Source organism: Aspergillus karnatakaensis, assembly GCF_047715665.1.
Source record: "Aspergillus karnatakaensis strain CBS 102800 unplaced genomic scaffold BJY04scaffold_44, whole genome shotgun sequence".
Taxonomy (NCBI): domain Eukaryota; kingdom Fungi; phylum Ascomycota; class Eurotiomycetes; order Eurotiales; family Aspergillaceae; genus Aspergillus; species Aspergillus karnatakaensis.
In genome coordinates this window covers 156,706-177,164 of record NW_027395756.1, presented here as the reverse complement: position 1 = coordinate 177,164, position 20,459 = coordinate 156,706, and the positions used below count along the sequence as shown (strand labels likewise).

General features: G+C 51.4%; 6 protein-coding genes across 6 annotated transcripts; 4 read left to right on the top strand and 2 right to left on the bottom strand.

The window, feature by feature from the left end:
• Nucleotides 1-95: 95 nt before the first annotated feature.
• BJY04DRAFT_195337 (crossover junction endodeoxyribonuclease) lies at nt 96-3,036 on the bottom strand. The gene is made up of 2 exons (XM_073712196.1): nt 2,884-3,036; nt 96-2,770 (listed from the first exon to the last, which is right to left on the bottom strand). Exons 1-2 carry the CDS (start codon nt 2,895-2,897, stop codon nt 352-354), a joined length of 2,433 nt encoding a protein of 810 aa, XP_073568473.1. The 5' UTR covers nt 2,898-3,036; the 3' UTR covers nt 96-351.
• A 70-nt stretch (nt 3,037-3,106) lies between these two features.
• Nucleotides 3,107-5,094, top strand: BJY04DRAFT_109191 (putative actin-related protein RO7). The gene has a single exon (XM_073708099.1). The coding sequence runs from the start codon at nt 3,298-3,300 to the stop codon at nt 4,933-4,935; it is 1,638 nt and encodes a 545-aa protein (XP_073568472.1). The 5' UTR covers nt 3,107-3,297; the 3' UTR covers nt 4,936-5,094.
• Nucleotide 5,095: 1 nt separating this feature from the next.
• BJY04DRAFT_109192 (aldose epimerase family protein) lies at nt 5,096-6,600 on the bottom strand. The gene has a single exon (XM_073708100.1). It carries the CDS (start codon nt 6,515-6,517, stop codon nt 5,174-5,176), a length of 1,344 nt encoding a protein of 447 aa, XP_073568471.1. The 5' UTR covers nt 6,518-6,600; the 3' UTR covers nt 5,096-5,173.
• Nucleotides 6,601-7,405: 805 nt separating this feature from the next.
• On the top strand, nt 7,406-11,181 carry BJY04DRAFT_229690 (putative AT DNA binding protein; the record flags this gene model as incomplete). Its single annotated transcript, XM_073719121.1, has 1 exon — nt 7,406-11,181. One exon carries the CDS (start codon nt 7,406-7,408, stop codon nt 11,006-11,008), a length of 3,603 nt encoding a protein of 1,200 aa, XP_073568470.1. The 3' UTR covers nt 11,009-11,181.
• A 1,073-nt stretch (nt 11,182-12,254) lies between these two features.
• Nucleotides 12,255-13,008, top strand: BJY04DRAFT_109145 (uncharacterized protein). Its single transcript, XM_073708098.1, has one exon. The coding sequence runs from the start codon at nt 12,350-12,352 to the stop codon at nt 12,860-12,862; it is 513 nt and encodes a 170-aa protein (XP_073568469.1). The 5' UTR covers nt 12,255-12,349; the 3' UTR covers nt 12,863-13,008.
• A 1,537-nt stretch (nt 13,009-14,545) lies between these two features.
• On the top strand, nt 14,546-17,376 carry BJY04DRAFT_195330 (protein kinase domain-containing protein). The gene is made up of 2 exons (XM_073712195.1): nt 14,546-14,821; nt 14,919-17,376. The coding sequence occupies exon 2, from the start codon at nt 14,995-14,997 to the stop codon at nt 17,158-17,160; it is 2,166 nt and encodes a 721-aa protein (XP_073568468.1). The 5' UTR covers nt 14,546-14,821; nt 14,919-14,994; the 3' UTR covers nt 17,161-17,376.
• The last annotated feature ends 3,083 nt before the right edge of the window (nt 17,377-20,459 follow it).

Below are 20,459 nucleotides of genomic sequence, written 5' to 3'. Positions count from 1 at the left end.
AAGCATCCTCCAAGGCAAGAATCTATGCGCTTAATGTTTATTAAATAGACCGAGCCCACGATCATACCTCGAGCAACAACGCAAACCGAGCTTAAGCAGCCAGCACTACGAACTTATTGCAATAGGTTCGAAGGTGAGAAAGAGATAAAAAATTTCGAATTCGTCGCCAACTGTAAAAAGAAAGAAGAAGCCCCTTAAATCCAGAGCGCATGCTACCACAACGCCAAACTTCAGTTTATATGTCATGTCGCACGTATCACATCCAAAATTCCAAGTTCGCTTTATAAACATATGCAAGATGCACCAGAGTGGGTCAAAATGGAGTACCCTAGGTAGCCTTCTGATCAAGGCTCAAGCCAGCGTCAGATCCACAATACTGACCCTAGGGATCCGCTTCTTTCTTGTTCTTGTGCCTTTCTTATCTTGTGTAGCCTTTTCGGATGTAAATTGCTCATTCTCATCTTCTTTCGAGGCTTCTTTATCCACAGTCCAATAACCGCCGCAAACAACAACAGACTCAATGTGGGTTAGCACTTTCTTAGTTTCGAGAGTATCAGGGAAGGTTCCCTCAGAAACGGACGAAGGGACCGGCTTCTGTCCTCCAACAGGCCGCCCTCGGCGTTTTGGCTTAATCTCTTCCTCAGGTAAATATTCGGCAGCAGTGGTACTTTCGATGACAAGCTCCTTTTCCTTAGGTTGCGGTTTTGAGGACTTCTTAGGTGACTTTAGTGCAGCCGTGATTTCATCGATATCTAGCTGCAGTGACGCAATAGCTTGTTCTATCTTATCGATATCAGAAGACTCCCGTCGAGCTGGACTTGGCATCTGAGGAGTTGTGCAGGGCGAGAAAAAGTTATGACAGCGCATTTCTCGGTAGCTCGTATTTGAGTAGCTCATGCGGAGTTTAGGGGGCTCGGGCGTGAGATAATCTTCATCTGCAACCTCTAGATATTCGGCGCCATTTGAATCTATAGCTCTCCGAGGGGCTGGGAATCCTGTAACTGGGCGACGTTTAACAGGAGAGCCGGAAAGGTCGCACGAAGCAAAGCGATCAACTAGGTAGTCAAACCCATCTGCACGCTGCTCGACCTTAGGGGGAGTCAATGCTAGCCCATATGTCCCCGGACTAGAGAACCGGGGGGCCCTTGTTTGCGGAGAAGTTGTAGACACTGCCGCCTCGAACAAGTGCGCGCTCTTGTAATCAGACATATCGGAGCGTCCTTTCTTGAGTGTACCATATTTCAGGATACTGCCCTGTTTCATACTTGGATCCAGCTCTTTCCGTCGTCGAGGGCCCGGTTTCCGGGTTGTTGTCTTCTTTGCAGGCGCGGACTGTTTTGCCAGCTGCTCCTTCTCCCACTTCTCCACAACTCCGGGTACACCCATTTTGGCCAGTGTTTCGAAGACCCACACTTTCTCTGTGGTGAAAGGATCGTACCGCTTGGTAACTCTTTTCTTTGTTGGAGATTGAGGAACAATCTCTGCTTCTGCTTCTGCCTCGCCTTCTCCATCTTCTTCTTCTTCACCTAGAGCCGTTGTCGCCTGTGAGGGTAACGGGGGATTCGGTTCTTCGGCTAGGAGGTCCAAGCCAACCACATCTAGTGGAATCATATCAAGTTGCAGTTCGGTTAAACCATCTGTGCTAAAACTGGTTCGGCTTTTGTGTACTTTGTCCAAGATTGGTGCATCACTGTTGGATAGTCTGGGCCTGCCAGAAGCCAAAGGATGTTGTCCAAGACGAAGCTTATAAGAGACCAGGGGCTCAGCCAGGAGTTTGATAACTTTTCTTGCTCCGGAACGGTAGTTCCAATCCAAGGCGTCGGCAGTGAATTGTCTTAGTTGATAAACATCAATATCTCGATCCCAAGCGCCGCGCAGGCGACGTCTCAGAAGTTCGATTTCCGGTTCAGACGAGACAACAGGACTGGCGTAGTACGATAGCGTGGTCCGGTCGGGAAATGTTTCTGGTATTCGAACGACCTTGTGTTTGGTTTGAAAGTAGCCGCTTTCGTTTTCCTCGAGCTCATACTGTAATCTGTCTCTCCATTCGTTCAGCCGCGAGTCCAACTCTTCTCCGTCCGCTTTTAGTGCTTCGAGAAGATCTCCGCCGAATCCCGCCTTTGCAATTTCTGCGGCCAATTTGCTGCCACATTTTGGTACACCCGAGGGTAGATAGTCGCCTCCGCTGAGCATGGCAAACAGAATCATCCCAGGACGATCAAGCTGCACGTTCGACACATCTTCGTTTCCCATCTTATAGCACGTAACGTGCGTTGCAGCTGCAGAGCCAGTCCCGCTTTCTTTGGAGAAGTTCATGATAGTCAAACCTGATCCGAACATCAATGCGTCCACGTCGTTGCTCATTACCGCATCCACCACTCCAGCCATCTGCAGTCTTGCACACTCCGCCTCTGCTTCACCTGGGGCATCATGGCGAGGAAAGCTGAACAGGTCGATCAAGATTTTCGACAGGTGGATAATGGGTGCACTTCCGTAACTCCGCCCCGAGACAGCTTTCCCACGTTTTAATGGTGGTTTATCTTTGCCATCGTAAACAAAAAGGGGGTGAATCGGCAGCGCCAAAATCTTCAGCAACCGGTAAAATAAGGTGCGGAGCTCAGGATTTTTGCCACCGCGGCCAGCTTGCACTTGGAACAGCCATATTGAAATATCGACAGCCACGCGAATCGGCCTTGAATGACGCTCCAAATGTGCTATTGCAAGCTTTGATAAGGAGATACGCTCCCCGGCACCGAGTGCATTGATAAGTCTGGTTGGTAGTTAGTAACTGTGACGGGGTCCTTTTGAGATATATTTTTGTTTACGTCTCCGCTTGGGTACAGAGGCGCTGGAGGTGGGCAGTCTTGATAGTGGAACTCTTACCCGGGGATCCCCATATAGGAAGCTTCCAGGACACCAAAAAAAAGACAGAAAGAAGAGAAGAAAGGCTTCTGCGCTCAATTGGAGGTTGTTGAGGTTGTTTTGTTGACATCCACCGGCCGGGGCAACGGGCCGATGAAGATCCGACCCTCCTCATCGGCCATCGCTCCTTCTTGGCATCTTAACCCGGAGCAAACAGCTGAAGGAGTTGATCTTGAATTGAGCTGTTTGCTTTGGTGTATTGTACAGCTCATGTCTTGAAGCTCTGATACACCATCTGTTGAAATAATCTTGACGTGGAAAGCATGAATTGCTCTTTTCACCGAACTCGTTATCCCTGAACTTCCCCGCCGCAATCCACGTACTTCAGAACCTACTCCGCGTTGATATCTGACGAACAATATCATTCGCATACAAATGAGTCTACGCCAAAACCAGTCCGTAAGGTCGCCGCCGCACACTCCGCAACACCAATTGCGATCGAACAACAACTCCTTCGCGAGTACCTCCTCCGGCTCCACATACCGCGTTGAAGAAGATGCGATCATAATTGAACTAGGTGCCCGGTGGATGCGGGCCGGGTTCGAGGGGGAGAGCGAGCCAAAATGTATAGTGGGATTTGGACCAGAAGAATCGCGGAGATCCGGGGACTACAGACGCTGGCTAAAGGGCACACCAGTCGCCGACGACACCCTACCGCCACCGCCAGCAAAACCGGAGGACTGGACAAAACCGTATGAGTTGTGGAAGATGAACCTACGCTATGTTGATATGGGGCTTGTCGAGGATAAGATTGAGCGGATGTTTCGAGAGATGTACAACAAGTACCTTTTGACCGACGCGGGCTCGGCGCGATTGGTCCTCGTCCTACCATCTGTGATACCACATCCACTCTTGTCTTCGGTCCTTACTACGCTCTTTAATCGATGGAGAATACCGAGCATCACATTACTGACGAGCGCTGCGATGACCACGACGGCAGCTGGACTGCGGTCGGCTCTGGTTGTTGACATCGGCTGGGCGGAAACGATCGTGTCTGGACTATATGAGTACCGCGAGGTTGTGACGAAAAGAAGTACAAGGGCTATGAAGTCATTAATACAAGAGACGGGACGACTGGTATCACGGCTTTCTGGACAAACATCATCCGGGGATACAATTTTAGCGGACTTCGACTTTTGCGAAGAAATTGCTAGTCGGTTTCTATGGTGCAAGCCTTACCAGCAAGGAGAAACGAAGAAAGGTCCAGTGGCCGATCTCCTAGACAAGATGGTCTCCATACCATCCCCCTCAAACCCAGGCTTTTCCGACATCGACCTACCCTTCTACAAACTGGCAGAGCCGGTGGAAAAGGTCCTTTTCGCCGAAGGCGTGGCGGATTGCGACTTGGACGACGACGAAAAACCCATCTCATTATTAGTTTATAACACACTCCTAAGTCTTCCGCCGGACGTTCGGGGTATATGCATGTCACGTGTTATCTTCATTGGCGGCGGAGCCAGTATTCCAGGCGTTCGTCGCCGCATCCTCGACGAAGTAGACCACCTAGTTAAGACCTACGGCTGGTGCCCCGTCCGAGGGAAAGTGGTCTTGCAGAGACTACAAAGACTCAACATCTCCAAGCAGTCAAAGTCCACCTTAGAGACATCCGAAACCAAACCCAGCCCCGAAGATGCAGACGATACACCATCTGAGTCAGACTACGAAACAGCTGACGAGGCAGAAGTCGAAGTCGACCCTATAGAACAGAAACTTCTCCGCAGCCGAGAGAAAGATTCTGCTCCGCCTGTCCAAGGACTCCTTCGCGAAGTCGAGTCTCTTGGTCCTTGGGCAGGCGCTAGTCTAGCCACCAGCCTAAAGATCCGAGGGCTGGTAGAGATTGAGCGTGAGAAGTACCTTCAGAATGGTCTTTCCGGCGCCAGTCGGGAGTTTGAGCATCTTAGTAGCCATCGTGAGAGCCAACAGGCCCTTGGATCTGGTCTTACCAACAATGGTGATCGACGGTCGTTGCGAGTTGGCGATAGGTCGAGCTGGACTCTGGCTGGATGGGGATAATATATCAGTAATGCATCTTTTGATTCTGCTTGGAAGCCATTTCACAACGAATAATGATGGAGAATATGACACTAGAACGAGCCTTTCTAGACCGTAATATGCTCTGTACTGTGCCACAGCCCTGGAGCTTTAATCTAGAACGCCGATATCCAAACCAATGTGGAATTGATTAATCTCATATTACACGCTTATTAGATCCAAGCTAGATTGCTAGATAGATAACCAAAATCGAGGCGATTTAAGCCGTTCCAAAACGATAAACCGCCAAGTTGACCGCGGGCAACCCCCCGGGAGTGAAGATCTGGTTCTCCAGCTGCCCCCAGCTTGGCTGATTAATGCCATCAATCCAACCCTCAGGCTCAATGACAAGGCAAGTAGCTTTGTCGAGCGTCGTTGGCCCGTTGAAACCCGCGTCTTTCGCGGCCTTGATCTGTGAGGGCTTAACGGGGTCGGACCCGTCTTGTCCGACACAGCTGTAGATCTGGACAGCGGGCATGTTTGTTGAGACATCGAGGGTGATTCCGGTATTGTGGGAGGACATATGGAGGGCTGGGACGAGGGCATCGGAGGAGTAACCGGTTGGCCTATCAATGATCCAGCAATTGTCGTAGCCTGTGCAGCCTGTGCCGCAGAGGCCGGCGGCGTCGTTAATGTCTTGACCGACGAGCTTGGGAGACGTAAAGTCAGGGGCGCCGTTGTAGGCGTCTACGGTGGCAATTGTACCGTTGGGGATGAGTATGCCGTCTGTGGCGATGAAGCGGGTGCTGAGAGGAAGTTGAAGGGTGACATCTTCTAGGATGTTGGCATCACGAAAGGCGTTGAGGTTCCAGTAGATGTGGTTCGCGAGCATGATTGGGGTAGCCTCTGTGAGGGCCAGAGAGACGAGTTTGGTGGTCAGCTGCGGCTCGCCGGCTGGGTTGTTGTTGTCTACGGTGTATGTCGCATGAGTGAGAACATCACCAGGGAAGCCCTCCAGAGCGTGGTCGTAGAAGGAGAAGGTGATGGAGGAGTCAGAGTGAGCCGTTACGGTCCAATTGCGCTTGTCGTAGCCAACCTCACCACCATGGAGCGAGTTTAGGCCGTCGTTCTCATTGGTGGGTATACGGTGTTGAGTGTCGCCGATGGTAAAGGTGCCATTCTTGATGCGATTGGCATAGCGACCAACGACGGTACCAAAGTAGTTGTCGTCGTCACTGTACTGGGTAGGGTCGTCGAAGCCCACGACGACGTCCTGGGGTCGCCCCTCGCGATCGGGCACAAGCAATGAAGTCAGGCGCGCGCCGTGGGGAATCAATTTGGCGGTGATGTTCCCAGCGCTGATGGTGTACACTTTGTAAGCATCTGCAACTGGTGGCTGAGGTGTTGGAGTTGGGGTTGAGGTTGCTTGAGGTGCGGCCGTGACATCCTGGGTGGAGGCTAGAAGTCCCAGGAGGAAGGCCGGCGTAGAATGTTTAAGGTACATGTTGTATGTTAGGAGAGCGAGCACTCCGATGAAGATATAGCAGTACACAAGGGCAACGCGAGGAGAAAAGCGCGCAGGGCAGATCCAGAAGCGGAGTTGCGTGGGCAGCTGGGTAAGCATACTCCTCGCAAGCAGCAGGGGGGTATCTTTTATAGTTAGTTAGTTTTCCAACGTTACCTCATGATGCGGAGAAATTGGCGGGGGAAACAAAGAATGAGCAGCAATTGGCCATGAGATATTGGTGGAATTGAATGCCTGAGCAACGACGTAATCAGCCTCCGGAAGTTTACCAAGGTAGGCAAAGATGCGCGGATGGCTTGACCGGTATTATACTAGCTGTCACGGGGTGATATCCGGACAGGATTCCGGAGCAATTATTGAGCAGCAGAGTTGGGGTGTTGAAGGCTTGAAGGCTTGAACTGTCAGGGACCCGGATGGGACGCAGGCCCCCGGAGACTCCCCAGGATGATCGACGCCCTAGTTTCTATCTTCGATTTAGCTCCACCACGTGATCTGACAGGTACTACTGTATAGTACTACGGAGTACTGCTCAAGCCTGAGGTCATAGACATTAATATTGTTAACAAGGAGAATTGGACGCAGGAGCTGACCCAACGGCACTTTGAGCAGGCTGCAGGTGGAGTTTACCTATATCTATGGGTGTACTACGTAAGTTCAAACTGTGTAAGCAGTAAAGCGGCACGGCAGTAGTCCTGATCGGGCAAGCAGCTTAGTGCCTAAGGCTGCAAGATTAAGGCAATCTAGATTCCTGATTTGGAAGACGTGTGTTTATGCTCCACGAGATGCTCCTCTAACTAAATGATTCCCCCGCTACGACTTTGGTTTTTCTAACGATTTGTATACTGAAACTGTTTATATTTCTCTTGGCCTCTTGCAAACAAGATATGACGTGTTTGGAATTAGCTTGTTAACGCGCTTGGTCTTTTTTTTTTTTTTGGTAACTTCTTCCTCGGTCGCGCTGGCGGTCTCCCTCGCATGCTGCATTCAATGTTCTCCCCCCACAGCGCAAGCTCCTCTCCGGACATCCTTGCGCCTCCAGCCGATGCCGACTACCTGATATCCTCCCCGTTCAAACCCTTCTCTGGCCGTCAAAGCAGCCTCATGTCGCCGGCAAACCTCCGAATCCTTCAGACCCCCGGCGCCGCCAAACGGAAACGGTCGCGCATTAACCTGAGTCCTGCGAAGAGCGCCCACTCAATTCGATTCGACGATATTGTGCTTCCCGGATCGCCTACGAGGAAATCGAATGGTCGGCAACGCTCGTCATCTCCGGCCAAAGCTCAGCCGGATGGCAATGTGAGTCCCTGGCGCATTCGGGTGACACTCGAGGCAACACAAGATGAGAACGAGCAAGCAAGCCCATCACGCAAACGAAATAAACCGTCAACTTTCACCACAAAAATACCGCTCAAGGATGACTCCGAACAAACGCCCCGGAAGCGCGGCCGCCCCCGGAAGTCCGTCGCCCTAAATGCGACTCCGCTTGCTGGCAGCCCCGGCCACACACCCGGCCCTGTGAACAGTGAGCAAAAGAGACGGCGAGGTCGACCGCGAAAATATCAACCAGAACCTGAGACAAATGAGCATGATACACGGTTGGAGGACCCCGAGCAAATTGAGGCTGGTGTTCCAGTTTCGACAGGCACGGAGCTGGACCGACGCAGTTGGAGCCCTCTGGACCTTGCTGGTGACGCGGACTCAGACGATGGTTTTGACGATAATCAACCGATGGACATTCCCTTCGACACTCCTGGTCAAATGGAGCCGCCGGTGACTGATTTAGGCCCTGAAGTTCACAGCGTTGGGCCGAGCTTTGATACTCCAGATGGAGATGCGATAGATCGTTTCCATTCCCATCAAGGCGACGATGATCTACACTCAACGCCCTCTAAGATGCCAACACCGGTCCGAGACATTGAAGCACTCTCGCCCGAGAACAGCATACATGCGGGCCATACACCCATGCCACCACGTGTCTATCCGACCCCAGCTTCATCATCACAGGTAGACGATGACCGACAGGAGCGTACGCAAACAATCCAGGGGACGGCAACCAGTGCCTCTAAGCCAAATGAAAGGTACAATGGCGATCCTACGAATGAACACAGAGAGTTTGACTCTATCATGGAAAGCGAAGGCTTCAGTATGGTTTCGCTTGACACGCTTCCCTCTGCTAGGCAACACGCTTTGACTAACGAGAAGCTGGCCAAAGGCCCTCTCAAGCCGTTCATTGAGCGAGAAGCAAATGGTGTTCTAAGACGAAAGACGAAGCCACTGGAATATATTAGGGAGGAAGCCTCCGCCTCGAGATCAGATCTTGATCCAATGCCTTCCCCAGAGCCGCAGCCTGAATTTTCACGCTCACGAACGGACCGCCAGTCTAGTGTAACGAAACGCTTCTCTTCACCCGCAGTCCCCATCAAACCCGTAAGAAAACCCTTACAATTGGCCAAATTAGTGAGGACGGGAATAGCTCTTGAACGTGTTCTGAGCCGATCGAATCCCGCTTACAGCCCAGGGAGGCCTGTTCCGGACTATATGAGACCTCGGCAACGACTAGAATTGATATTCAGTGATCTGGATCTGCACTCGCAGCGACTTCTAGGGGCTGCGCTAGGACTTGCGCAAGTCCTCGCAATAAGACGGCGGATGAAAGAGATCAGGAGTCCCAGGCGACGGACTCTGCTTGAAGAAGAAATACAGAGAGAGGAAGCCTCACACAGCCCGGACCTTCCCCAAACAAGTCCAAACGTGTCTAGGACTCCTAATAGTCAATTAGATGGCCCGACCGAGTCCTCGCCCAGCACGGAGATGAAACGGCGGTTTGCAGAGTGGCAGAGAGAAAGGGAGGCCATCAGCCGCACCATTCAAATGGCAAATTCAAGCCAGGTCATCGTGATTGATAGTGACGCGAGCGACCTTCGCGGCTCTGATGCAATGGATGACGTAGATGATGTGGACTTGAGTCCTCAAAAACTGATGCAGAATGAGCCACTGCAGGAGGATGAAGAGTACGACGCGGGCTACGAAAATATAAATCGGGAACAGGACTACGTCGCGGACGATAACGATGTTGACGATGACGATGGTTACGAGGATATCTGGCAAGAGCAAGCAAAGGATGAGGGAAACTCGGGTCAAAGGTCCATCCTAGAGCCTCAGGATGACATGGAGTCAAGTCCTTGGAAGGGAGCTTCAGCATCAGCAGATAGGGAGTATGGCAGGACCTTCTCGCCGGATTACTGGGTGAATGGACAATCTAACGTTCCAAATTTGGGTCAATCACACATCCGCAAATTAAGAGAGCAGGCAGTCGATCCTTCCATTTTACTTCGCGCAGAGGACACTCCGAACCGTGTTCGTTATTACTACGGGAGAAGTAGTCCTTTGAGTGCTGTGAAGGATGGCTCTCAGCGGGCTCCGTCATCTGCAGCCTCACAACGACAAAGAGATGCTAAATTGTACGAGGAATCGGGGGAGCCGTATGAACTCGAGATTGAGGCAGAGCATGAAGACTACGTGGACTTCAGCCCGGAGAAAGATCTCGGAGACGACACATTTCAAATCGATCCGACGACGAGATTTGTGAATGAAATTCGGCGGCATCATCCTGAATTCGCAGACAATGCTAGCGTATCAGATGACGGAGGCTCTGATATATCGGCTCACGAAGAGTCTCTGACTCCCAGAAACCCACCTTTGCACAATGACCACCCAGGATCAACCTGGTTCCAAAAGATTACAGGTCTCACACCAGGGTGGCTAAAAGCTCCGAACCGAGAGCCGAGTCCGCAGCATGCGCGCTCGAGCCCACCGCAAACATCTGCAAAGCCTCCGACTCCGATTGAAGAGTACTCCGAAGAGGATGAAGAGGATCTCCAAAAGTTGCAGACTGAAGATGACGTGAGAGACATCGAAGAATCACAACCAGTCCGCAAGCCGGGGCCCGAACCACAATCACAATCGGAGTCAGAGTCGCACATTGAGCAAGAGGCACCTTCCATCCCCCATTCGAACACCATCCACTCCTCACCGTCGCTGTCACCGTCACCGTCGCCGCCGATACAACGACGCCAACAACCCTCTCCGAGACAACAACCAAAACCAGCCTCACCACAGAACCTCCAACAGCAACCCTCCCCCAAGAATCAACCCCAACCTCAGTCCCAAGCCCAAGCTAAATCCAAGACAAACCCCCTCCCAACCTCCGGTCCCTTCACAGACAACCACTACTCCCTCCTCCGCCACATCTACCACCGCGCAAAACACTCACCCCAACTATTTCCCCCGCACCCAGGAACAGCGCACAAACCCATCATTGGCGATTACATTTGGACCTCCGACAACAACTACGGCGTGCCAATCACAGAGCTTCAGTTCGCTATTGTCTACAGGTTCCGCCGGGAACTAGCTGCTCTAGATCGCAAGGCTGGCGGGGATGGACGTGTACGGTGGACAGATGCCGAGCTACATAGGCGGCTGGTGAGCGTTATCATTGGAGAGCAGATCCGGGAGGATAGAGCGGCGGGTGAGGGGAGAGAGTCGGAGGTAGGGTGGAGGAGGCCGAAGAGTATTTTGCAGAGGGGATAGGTACTAGGTGGGCTTACTGTAAGCTGGATGGTGATGCTGATTGAAAAGGACTAGGTATGAGAGATTATTACGGGTGGATGTTAACTGCATATGAAATGATGTCTTAGTCTAGGTTGGCTTGGTTTGGTTCGCCTTCACTGTACAGTTAGGTCGGGGCTGGGCCCGCGAAACCTGGATTCCTTTCGCATTTGGATGAGCGGTGCTAGGTCTGTTTGGTTGTCTTGTCCTTCCTTTTGCATGCGATATGTTTCTTTTATGTATTCTACTGGATCTGAGCGGTTTTGACTAGTGGGTGCGCGATTAAATGAATTTCGTTTGTCGAGAGTGACTTCTTTTATGATTGGCTATGCAGGTTTGCTGGAAACTTGAACGAGTCAGACTGTGCAGGTGCATGTGCCCGATGATTCTTCCTTCTTTGTTTCTTTTCTTTTTTTCTCCTTTCGCACTTTTGAACTTCGAGTCTTCGCCACAGTTTCAAACCTATGTGTTTTTCATAGGATTGACCTGATACCTACCGGGTATTGTAGGGTGCTCAAGTAAGGAAAGACGCTGGTAGGTAAATAGTACCCGATTAGTCCAACCTACGAACATCACGTCTTAGCCTACGTAGTCCCTGCAGCCAGACCCCCTCTCCGCCCGCCACGTTGACCAAGTCCTGCGCATCAATAGACGGCCTTGCCGGTTTTCCCGTCTTCCAGGGCCTGACTGAAGCTAAGAACGTGCAAGCCCCTTCTCCTCTCCGCCCTTGGCGCCTTAAGTCCAGAGCGGCCTTGTGATTGCCTCATCATTCTCGTCTCAATGAGCTCAGGCCTCCACCGTGCAGTTAAGACAGCCATACAACGTGGCTCGCGCTGATGAGAGCAGCGGTCTAGACGGTCTATCACACCAAGTGGGAAAGTATTTCCCCACGATCTTCGAGAAACAAGGCTAGAGATCTTCCAATGGCTCTGTGTGGAGAGGCGAAGATGGGGTCTGGCGGGGATTCTCGACTGCTTCCAGGTAATAGGGGAATTCTGGTTGGGGTGAGAACGTTTGTGGCGGTAGGGATGGACGTAGGATCGGCCCGATTATTGGTCTTGATACTCCGTGATAGGCGCAGCTTGGGTATTTCTGAGGATAGGGCGGTTACCTTACTCTGAGTTGGGTTTGGAACAGGGTCTCGGATATGGTTGTGTTTCGAATGGTGGATATATATTAGGGGGTGGGTAAGCGCGCAGGGTAGCCTTGTCGGTCCTTTGTCAGTTTGATTCAGGCTTCCAAGGGGTTGAATCTCTCAACACTTTACCATTTTATCTTGTACCTGTGCTCCTTATTTCAATCGAGAAAGCGACAAGAGGCAAGATGGGTGTCAACCACCGCGTCAAAACCAAGTACGTTTTCCGTCTTCCGCTACCGATTCCCTTCCTCAAGGCAAAACAAACGAGCACGAAGGAGCCCGGCATGGATAGTACCTACGAGGGTTTCGATGCCGAGAGCAATGTGTATGCACCCGTTACTCGCACAGTCCACGTCGAATACGAGTCGGATGAGGACGTCGGCCCTCTTGATGTTAATGTCTCTTCCACGACCCAGCGAAAGAAACTGGTGAGTTGGGAGGGCGTTGAGGATCAGGCTCGAGCGAAGTGGACAGTTGAGCAAGAGGAGAAACTTGCTCATGCACGAGCAGAGCTGGCACGATGCCAAAAGGCCTGGAGCTCAGAGCAAGATATCTGGTTGCAGTGTGTATGTGCTTTCCTCCTGTCCCACTTGACTCCTCCTGCATACTCCATAGAACAGGCCCGGAGCGCATCAACTGCGGTTTCTAAGCGAGATCAGGATCAGCAACTCAAGACACCTGGGCATAGAGAGGGATGAGACTAATAGGGCCAGATTGATACATTGAGCGAAGAAAAAGCAGCCCACGAGAGCTTCTTCAACCACAGATTGAAGCATATCGGAGACGAACAAAATCATCTTCGTAAAGTCTGGAACCGAAACCGACGACGCTCCGAGCAGGACCAACTGCATGGGCGGCCACAAGCAGACCGACAATGCCTGGCTCAGGCCCAGCGGACGAAGAGTCTTCCGGTGCGGCTGAGACTTCGAGGGAGGAACTGACTCGTGAGTAGTAACAGAGAGAGAGATAAGGCATGGACAGTGCGAGACCTAGAAGACGGAGTACGGAGTACGGAGATGAGATGCACTAAAGGTGTGAAAAGCTGGATCTTGTGTGGAGATGCAGCAAGCAGGAAAGTGGAGGATGGCGATAAGGTAGGTACAGGATGTCTGTGCCTCATCAGACTCTATAATTCGGTCTCCTGGATCCTGAATGGATCTGATACCGACTACATGGATTATAATCAAGGGAATAAACTCAAGATTGCGAGCATGTTGGCACTTCATTAGAATCTGCATGGCCCGGCTAGTTCTAATTTGACTCTCAAACTCTAAAAGAAGTTCTCTCTCTGTGTGCGCAAGGGTATAAACTTAAGCCTCATGATCGACGAACCGCTGTCAGCCAAAGAATGGTTTCCGAGTTATCTTCCTGCTGCATGATATACCTAGTCGACTGGAGTTAGTTGCTGTCTCCACGCCTGGTGTTATATGTACGGTCCTAATAGTCGATCTCTGCGAACACCTGATCGGGTAATTGTTCACTTGACATGATTCCACGCGGTATTCGCGCGAGGCCCGAGAGCTGGAGGCAATGGAGCGCTTTACCGGTCAGAGATCTGCAAGGTCCTTATCAGTCGCAGGAGGCAAACGGCACTTGACAAAAGGTCAAGAGTGCAGAGCAACTCAAGGGCTAAGCGGAAGGGTCCTTTGGCATGGATGAGGTATACGTCAAGCACTCAAGGTACATAGGTATCCGTGCTGTCACTGCTGTGAACCTGGAGATTGCAATCCGGGGGCACCGCACGTCCCAGAAGTTAGAACCCCCTGGACTCCTGGAGTAATAACAATGCCGAATGCTAGAAACCTAACTTCTGAGTTGAGGCGCCCTTGACGCGCATATTGCCGGCAGGAAGATGATCCCAGTCAAGCGGCGTTATTGTTCAACAAAAGAGGAAGTGGCTGGACCGGACAATATCCGGGAACGCCCCCAACCCACCTCCTTCGGTAGCATCCAAGCCACCCTTAGACCTTGGCTGTCAAATCCAGTGGCAGTTGACTATCAGGGGACCCCACGGCACGGTAAGAGCAGCAACAATGATTCGGCGGGCCCCGAGGAGAAAGATAAGAGGCTGCATGGGGCGGGTTGGCGACGTCGAGGAGTTCCCGGGAGTGTAAGGAATGGTACTCCGTACTCCCTAGTCAGACTGGCTGCCAGAAGGAGGAGGATGCAGAGCTCAAGATCGAGTTCGCAGAAGGATTATTGAGGAGGAAGACAGCACTGGAGACTGGAGTGCGTGCTTATCAGCGGCGCAAGTTACGGGAAACTTTCTGTCAGCTGTCAACTGATAAGCCGCTTTCCTAATTGGGCCAGGATGACCAGTCGCCTGCACCTAATTCCTGTATAATGCAATTATCCCGACTCTTATCATCGCCTTTGTTTCTAGTACCTAGGTAGTAGCGTCGAATCCTTGCCTATGCCCTTTTCTCTTTCTGATCTATCGCTTTCAAAATTTAACGGTCTTAACAATACCCTTGCCACGCTGAGGATCTGCCGTCTGCTTCACATTCAGGACCATGATTCCATTCCAACTGGCCCAAGTCTCTCCTCTGGTCACAAGTCTCAACCCCTTCATTGCCACTATTGACGTCTCTGAAGGATGGTGGCCTGCTTCTAGAGCCACCGATAAGCCTCGTGTCCACCCATTAGACTCGCAATAGGTACTCCTTCCCCGACTTCACTTCAATGCTGACACCTGCATGCTGTATATATTGCTTCTGATTACGCCGACCTTGGCTCCTTGCTAACTCTGCATAGAAATGTTCCTAGAACGCATTGATTCTCCATCTATCTTCCGTGCTCCAGTGCCTCGGGTTCCTCTACTGAGCGCAGCATGTCCGCCCTGACTTCTGTCTGGTGGCCCGAGGACCGCGTCAAGGCCACTATCTGCCCTGACTTTGTTTTCAAGCATCTCCCTCCAAGCACTTTGCCCCGCCTTGTTGCTCCCTTGCCATGGGGTGAAGGGCTGACTAGCGAAACATACCTTGACTGGATCCTCGCCAAAGCTGGAAGGTTGTTCCTCATTCTAATCGACCTCGGCATTCCTGAGCGCATCTTTCACTTGGTTGACGAGTCATTTGACGACAATGATCTCCCAATTGCTGCCCACAGTGTTGACCGGCTGCAACTTTCCTCCCACGAACCAATCCCGGAGCTAGATTCCAAGTTCTTCCTTGCGCAGTGGCGCTTTGTGGTGCGGGGGATTGGTGAGGGGGAGCATGTCAAGTATACAGACAATGAAGGCGTTCCTGTGGAAGCCTTGCAGACTGGTACGGTACTGGCAAAGGAGGGTGTTGAACGGGTGGTCCTAGCCGGCGCAGTCTGCAAGATCTACCTGCGGACTCAAGTCACTATAGGTGGAGCACCGCACTTTTTTGAAGAGGATGAAGTATTGGAGGAAATTCGTTCGATGAGGAGGCTGGCCCATGACCATGTTTACTCTATCTACGCCTCATATTTCGTCGACAATACCGTGTGCATCCTTTTTTCTGGAGTGTACGAAAGGAACCTTATGTCCTTCTTGACCGATACGCCTCAGTCTTTCAAAAAGCTTGCGAAAGACCGACGGCGCGAGATTCTGGTCAATTGGCCACATTGCCTAGCACACGGGCTATCTTGGCTCCATGCTCATAACCAAGTCCACGGTCTCATACGCCCTTCGAATATCCTCATTGATGGCGACTTCAGAATAGTGATCGGCCAGTTCGAGGCATTGGACACGCTACTGCCACCCGTCAAAGTAGTCGACGTTGAATCCTATCAGTATGGCCCCCCAGAACGCTGGGTGCGTTCTATCAGCGTCCAAAACAGTGGAGCTGCTGGCAGTTCGCTCCCATCAGGGGGACGAACCGCTCGAAAGATAGGGGAACGACCCGGAAAATTATCCCTTGCTCGCTTGAAGGGACTACACATCACTGACTCAGATGCCGTGAGCCCACCCCCCGAGTCTGTCGCATCTCACGGCACCGTCATCTGCGTTGGAAATCAAGAGTCTTCCCGGTATTCTCTTGGTATGTCATCCTCCTCGGGGTCTAGCAACGGAAGCGGTACTCGAAAGCGAGGAATCTCGGTCAAGCGTCCAATACTCTACACCCCATCTATCACCTCCTCCAACTCTTCAGGTTCATCTGAAGAGCACGGATCCATGATTCTGAATTCAATCGGATTGCCCACAGCTCACTCCAGTGGCGGAGCATTGGTCCAAGTATGGCAGTCTCGACAGACTGACCCGGAAGCATCTGACGTATTCTCGCTTGGTGCAGTCTGCCTGGATATCTTTACATTTCTATGCAAACGCAAAATATCCACCTTTGCCAGTCATCGTGGTGCAAAGAACCGAACAGCCGGTCGTGGCGGCGGTGTCGCCGACTGCTCTTTTCACTTGGATCGAAACATTGGCCAGGTCAGCTCGTGGATTACTCTTCTCGACAGCGACGCGAAGAAGCGCAAGGATCCTGTTTTCAATGCTATCCGTCCTATGCTCGCCATGTCACGCGACATGGTCAGCCGGGATCCAGCCAATCGACCTTCTGCCTTTCAGGTTGAACAACTCTTCGCCTGCTCCATCAAGAAAGCAGAGGGCAAAATTGCCCTGCATTGCTCTTCTCATCTACACCCGGGTCGGCGAGGACGTCCAGACGGGAAGAATTCACCGAAAGATGCTCAACAGGCCGTACCCCGGATAGCATCGCGCTCACGATCCACGCCACGGAGAAGCCCAACAAAATCCCATTATCAAGACGAAAACGGGCTTCTGAGTCCAGTCCTCGGTACACATCCAAAGTCTTATCTAAGCTCTTCTGACACGGAGTCCTACACCACCAGCGACACAGACGTCGAATCGCGCCGTTCGAACCACAAACATCCAAGCACCAGACACGCAAGCAGAAAAAAGTCGACCAAATTGCGCGGACGTTCTCCAGATACAGGATCGAGCCCTGTACTTGCAAATGATCCATCTTGGGGCTACGCCACTCCATGGATGGCGCTCAAGAACTAGTTCCATCTTTACATCCCTACCCCCCCTTTTATACCCCGGCTGTACTTTATTTTTACTATCTTCCGTGACAGCTCTGAGTGCAGTTACTTTCTATAATTGTCTTTAGACATCACGTTTACTCCCCCAACCTTTTACTCTAAGTTTGATCCTATTTGTCACGACTGATATGAAGCGATGGTATGGTGGTTTGGTCTCGGCATGATATCCTAGGTGCATAAATATTGAAATTTATATTAAATAACTTTTCTTCATATTATTCGTCTAGTAAGTGGCCTAGAGTCTTTGTCAAAACTCTTTTTCAGCATGTAGGGTAGTCATTGACGTTTTTAACATCGCGTTCAAGATAGGCTGCAACAGACTATTTGAATGGCCTCTCATCAATCTTGTCCTTGTTTGATTGCAAGATATAGTGTACATAATACATACTTTTACGCCCCCTTTTCTGACTATTGATGCCTGTTTGTATGGTGCAACGGCTCTAGACCAAGGCCCCCGGGCTCACTGGGCGGACCATAGCTATTCTACCACTTCCATGGAGCCTTGACCCCGGTGGTTCTTGGGCTGGAAACTCCACTACTAGACCTGCGATGCGAAAGCCCTCATCGACCATTCTCCATTCAGCGACTGTCTTCAGCCACACCTCCGGCTGGGCCAGGATGTTTCCCATCTCAACCTTGACCTCCAACCCCGGGCTTACCACTGTACATGGTACATAACTATCGTTCATAACCTGCTCACTTATGTGCAAACTCTCAGACTAGTCAGGACAACGGGTTAGCCGCGTTTTCAGTAATTGAGACGATACGCTGAACCTTTGCAAGCAGCACTGGTGATCTGAAATGTCTTTTCCAGGGCAATGAGGGACCAGAATCCACGCGCCAGGCTGTTGCTGAGCCGTACCGTGAGATTCTCTACTTCGAGTCCTACCCCTTCGGAATCAAGGCCAGCAGTGTCAACGACAATGTCGAGTTCTATGTGGGCGGACAGGACGTAATCGACATAATCAACAATATCATTGCAAAGTTCAGCAAGAGCAATGGCAAAACCGGGACTAATGGGCTTATGAATAGTGATGGGAATAGCAAGAGAGCCCGAGCGGGGGATCCACTAGATTGCATATGTATTGGTAAGTCTGTCATATTATTAGATGTCAGTCTGCTTCTTCTCACAATAATCATGATGTGTTTGACACATCTAGTATTTGTGACTCTGGAATCTCGCCTCAACAACACCCCCTAAGCTGCCACTAGCAGACTACTAGACACTTAGCAGGCTGTTGGCGAACAAAGTAAACGTGCCAATGGCCCGTCTCTAGGGGCAAGTCCATCCAATGTTCGTCGCCGACATCATAGGTGGAAATGTCATAACTAGTAGATACCTCATCCATCGACGGGCCAATGAACAGTCCTTTGACTACGTCGTCGGCTGGCGGCACCGCCGGTCCATCCATCGTAAATAAACTAACCGAAACCCCCAAAAGTCAGAGTCCTCGTCTTCGAGCCGGAAGCAACCGCGTCAGTGAACCTTACATTGTCATGTCCAGTTTGGCCGTCAGTACATGCCCAAATCCCGCCTTTGACTGGTGCATCATCAGCCTATCAGCACCAGGTGGGGAAATATGGTAGGAGAAGGATGAAGTGGAGAGTACAATCAGTCAGACCATATTTGTAGAACATATTGGAGAGGGGCAAAAGATAGCCGTGTTCTCAAGTCTGAACATTTTGCAGAGGATAGTCAGTCGCCCTACAAGTTGAGACAAAGGCCGTTCCAAGGCGATAACCTGAACCGGCACTGCACTGCTAGATGCAAAGGACATATCGGGGAGGAGAACCTTGACAACTGTAGTTGAATCTCCAAATCAAGGTACGATTTTTCCATCTGGAAGCTAGGTTCTGAGTAAGTATAGCGATTGGGTCGGATGTGCTGGCGATCCAAAGAAGGGCGCACGCCACATCCTGCTAAACAAAGAGGCTCCCTGATGGTTGAAGAATCGTTGGTCTTGCGCCGTGCGGTGCCTGTAGCTGACTTGGCAGCTGTTGCATACATAGAATCTAGAACCCAGCAACTGTCCGTTTATTGGACAACTCGACGTCGTTGAGGCTTTTTCACTAGAGCCACGATCTGAGCCAGGATAGCCCATCCACGTGGCGAAGGAGGCGTAGGACTAGGCAGGAATACCCGACTGACTCTTCTAGGGAAGGATCAGGCTGGACGTCTGCATACTCTCTGCCGGGTTCCTGTAGGCGAAGACAAGACTGCTCCTCTCACCGAAGGATCCGATGTCTAGCTTTTGCACGGCGCCCCGGTGTTATTCGGCGGCATATGCGCTATTCATCGGGTTCTGTGCGCGGGGTCACCTGGTCACCTTGCAGCCACTCGGCTTCTGCTTATCTCTCAAGCTATGAGCTAAGGAGGTATGACACGGGGTGTGCGCGGTTGGCAATGAACGATATGCAGCCACTCGCAAAGTGCAACACTGGTGTCTTGAAAACGCAACGCTGGGTGGGAAATTCCGAGGCAAGTCAAATAATGAGCCAGAAACGGGGCTGTTGGCCACCATAAAAGTCGCAGAAATCCTAAATATAGGTGAGACAGTGATTATTGCCAGAAACATTGATGACCCAAACTTCAGCAGCCAGGTATCTACCGCGCGATAGCAGTGAGCTGAATCGAGATTAATCGGTGATTGGTGAGAATCTGTACGATGCAGCAGCGCGAGTCATATCAGCATTTGACGTGGAATACATGGGCCAGCTGTTTTTGAGGCGCAAAGGAAGAAAGGCCATTCGTTGTACGATGTGCTACTACTGCATGGTGGGCGGTTGTGGGAGTGTCGGGAATCTCCGCCTGCGATAGGCGGCCGGGAAAACATAGATCCGAGGAGATTCTCTGCAAGGTTGCTTCAGCCCTGCGAAAACGATGGCTCAGAAGAATGAGAGAAGAAATGCCGCTACAATCATCAACCTGTTGCAGCATACGTAATTGGTGTCCCTGATCATCGGCAGTTTCAAGAATCCTTGAAAAGGTGCAATCCTTTGAGAATCTCGGCCAATTGTGGGTGCGATGAATGGTCGGCCCCTTTTTCCCTCCTGATTGTTTTAGCGATATCGTCATCCAGTCAAGTCCCACTTTGCAAGCTGCCCGGTTCTTGGCAACGATCGAGACCTTTGACCGTCGGGGGGTCCACTGATGAACGGATTGCGATCGCTGAGGATGCGGTGGAAGAGGGGAGGAGGGGTTGAGTCGGGCGAGGGCAGCACCCAGAATTTGAATGGACGAGAGAGGAAAGGAGTGGGAGA

Coding starts and splice junctions, on each gene's coding strand:
- BJY04DRAFT_109192 (XM_073708100.1), bottom strand. CDS start 6,517: ATGCTTACCCAGCTGCCCACGCAACTCCGCTTCTGGATCTGCCCTGCG.
- BJY04DRAFT_109191 (XM_073708099.1), top strand. CDS start 3,298: ATGAGTCTACGCCAAAACCAGTCCGTAAGGTCGCCGCCGCACACTCCG.
- BJY04DRAFT_195330 (XM_073712195.1), top strand. CDS start 14,995: ATGTCCGCCCTGACTTCTGTCTGGTGGCCCGAGGACCGCGTCAAGGCC.
- BJY04DRAFT_109145 (XM_073708098.1), top strand. CDS start 12,350: ATGGGTGTCAACCACCGCGTCAAAACCAAGTACGTTTTCCGTCTTCCG.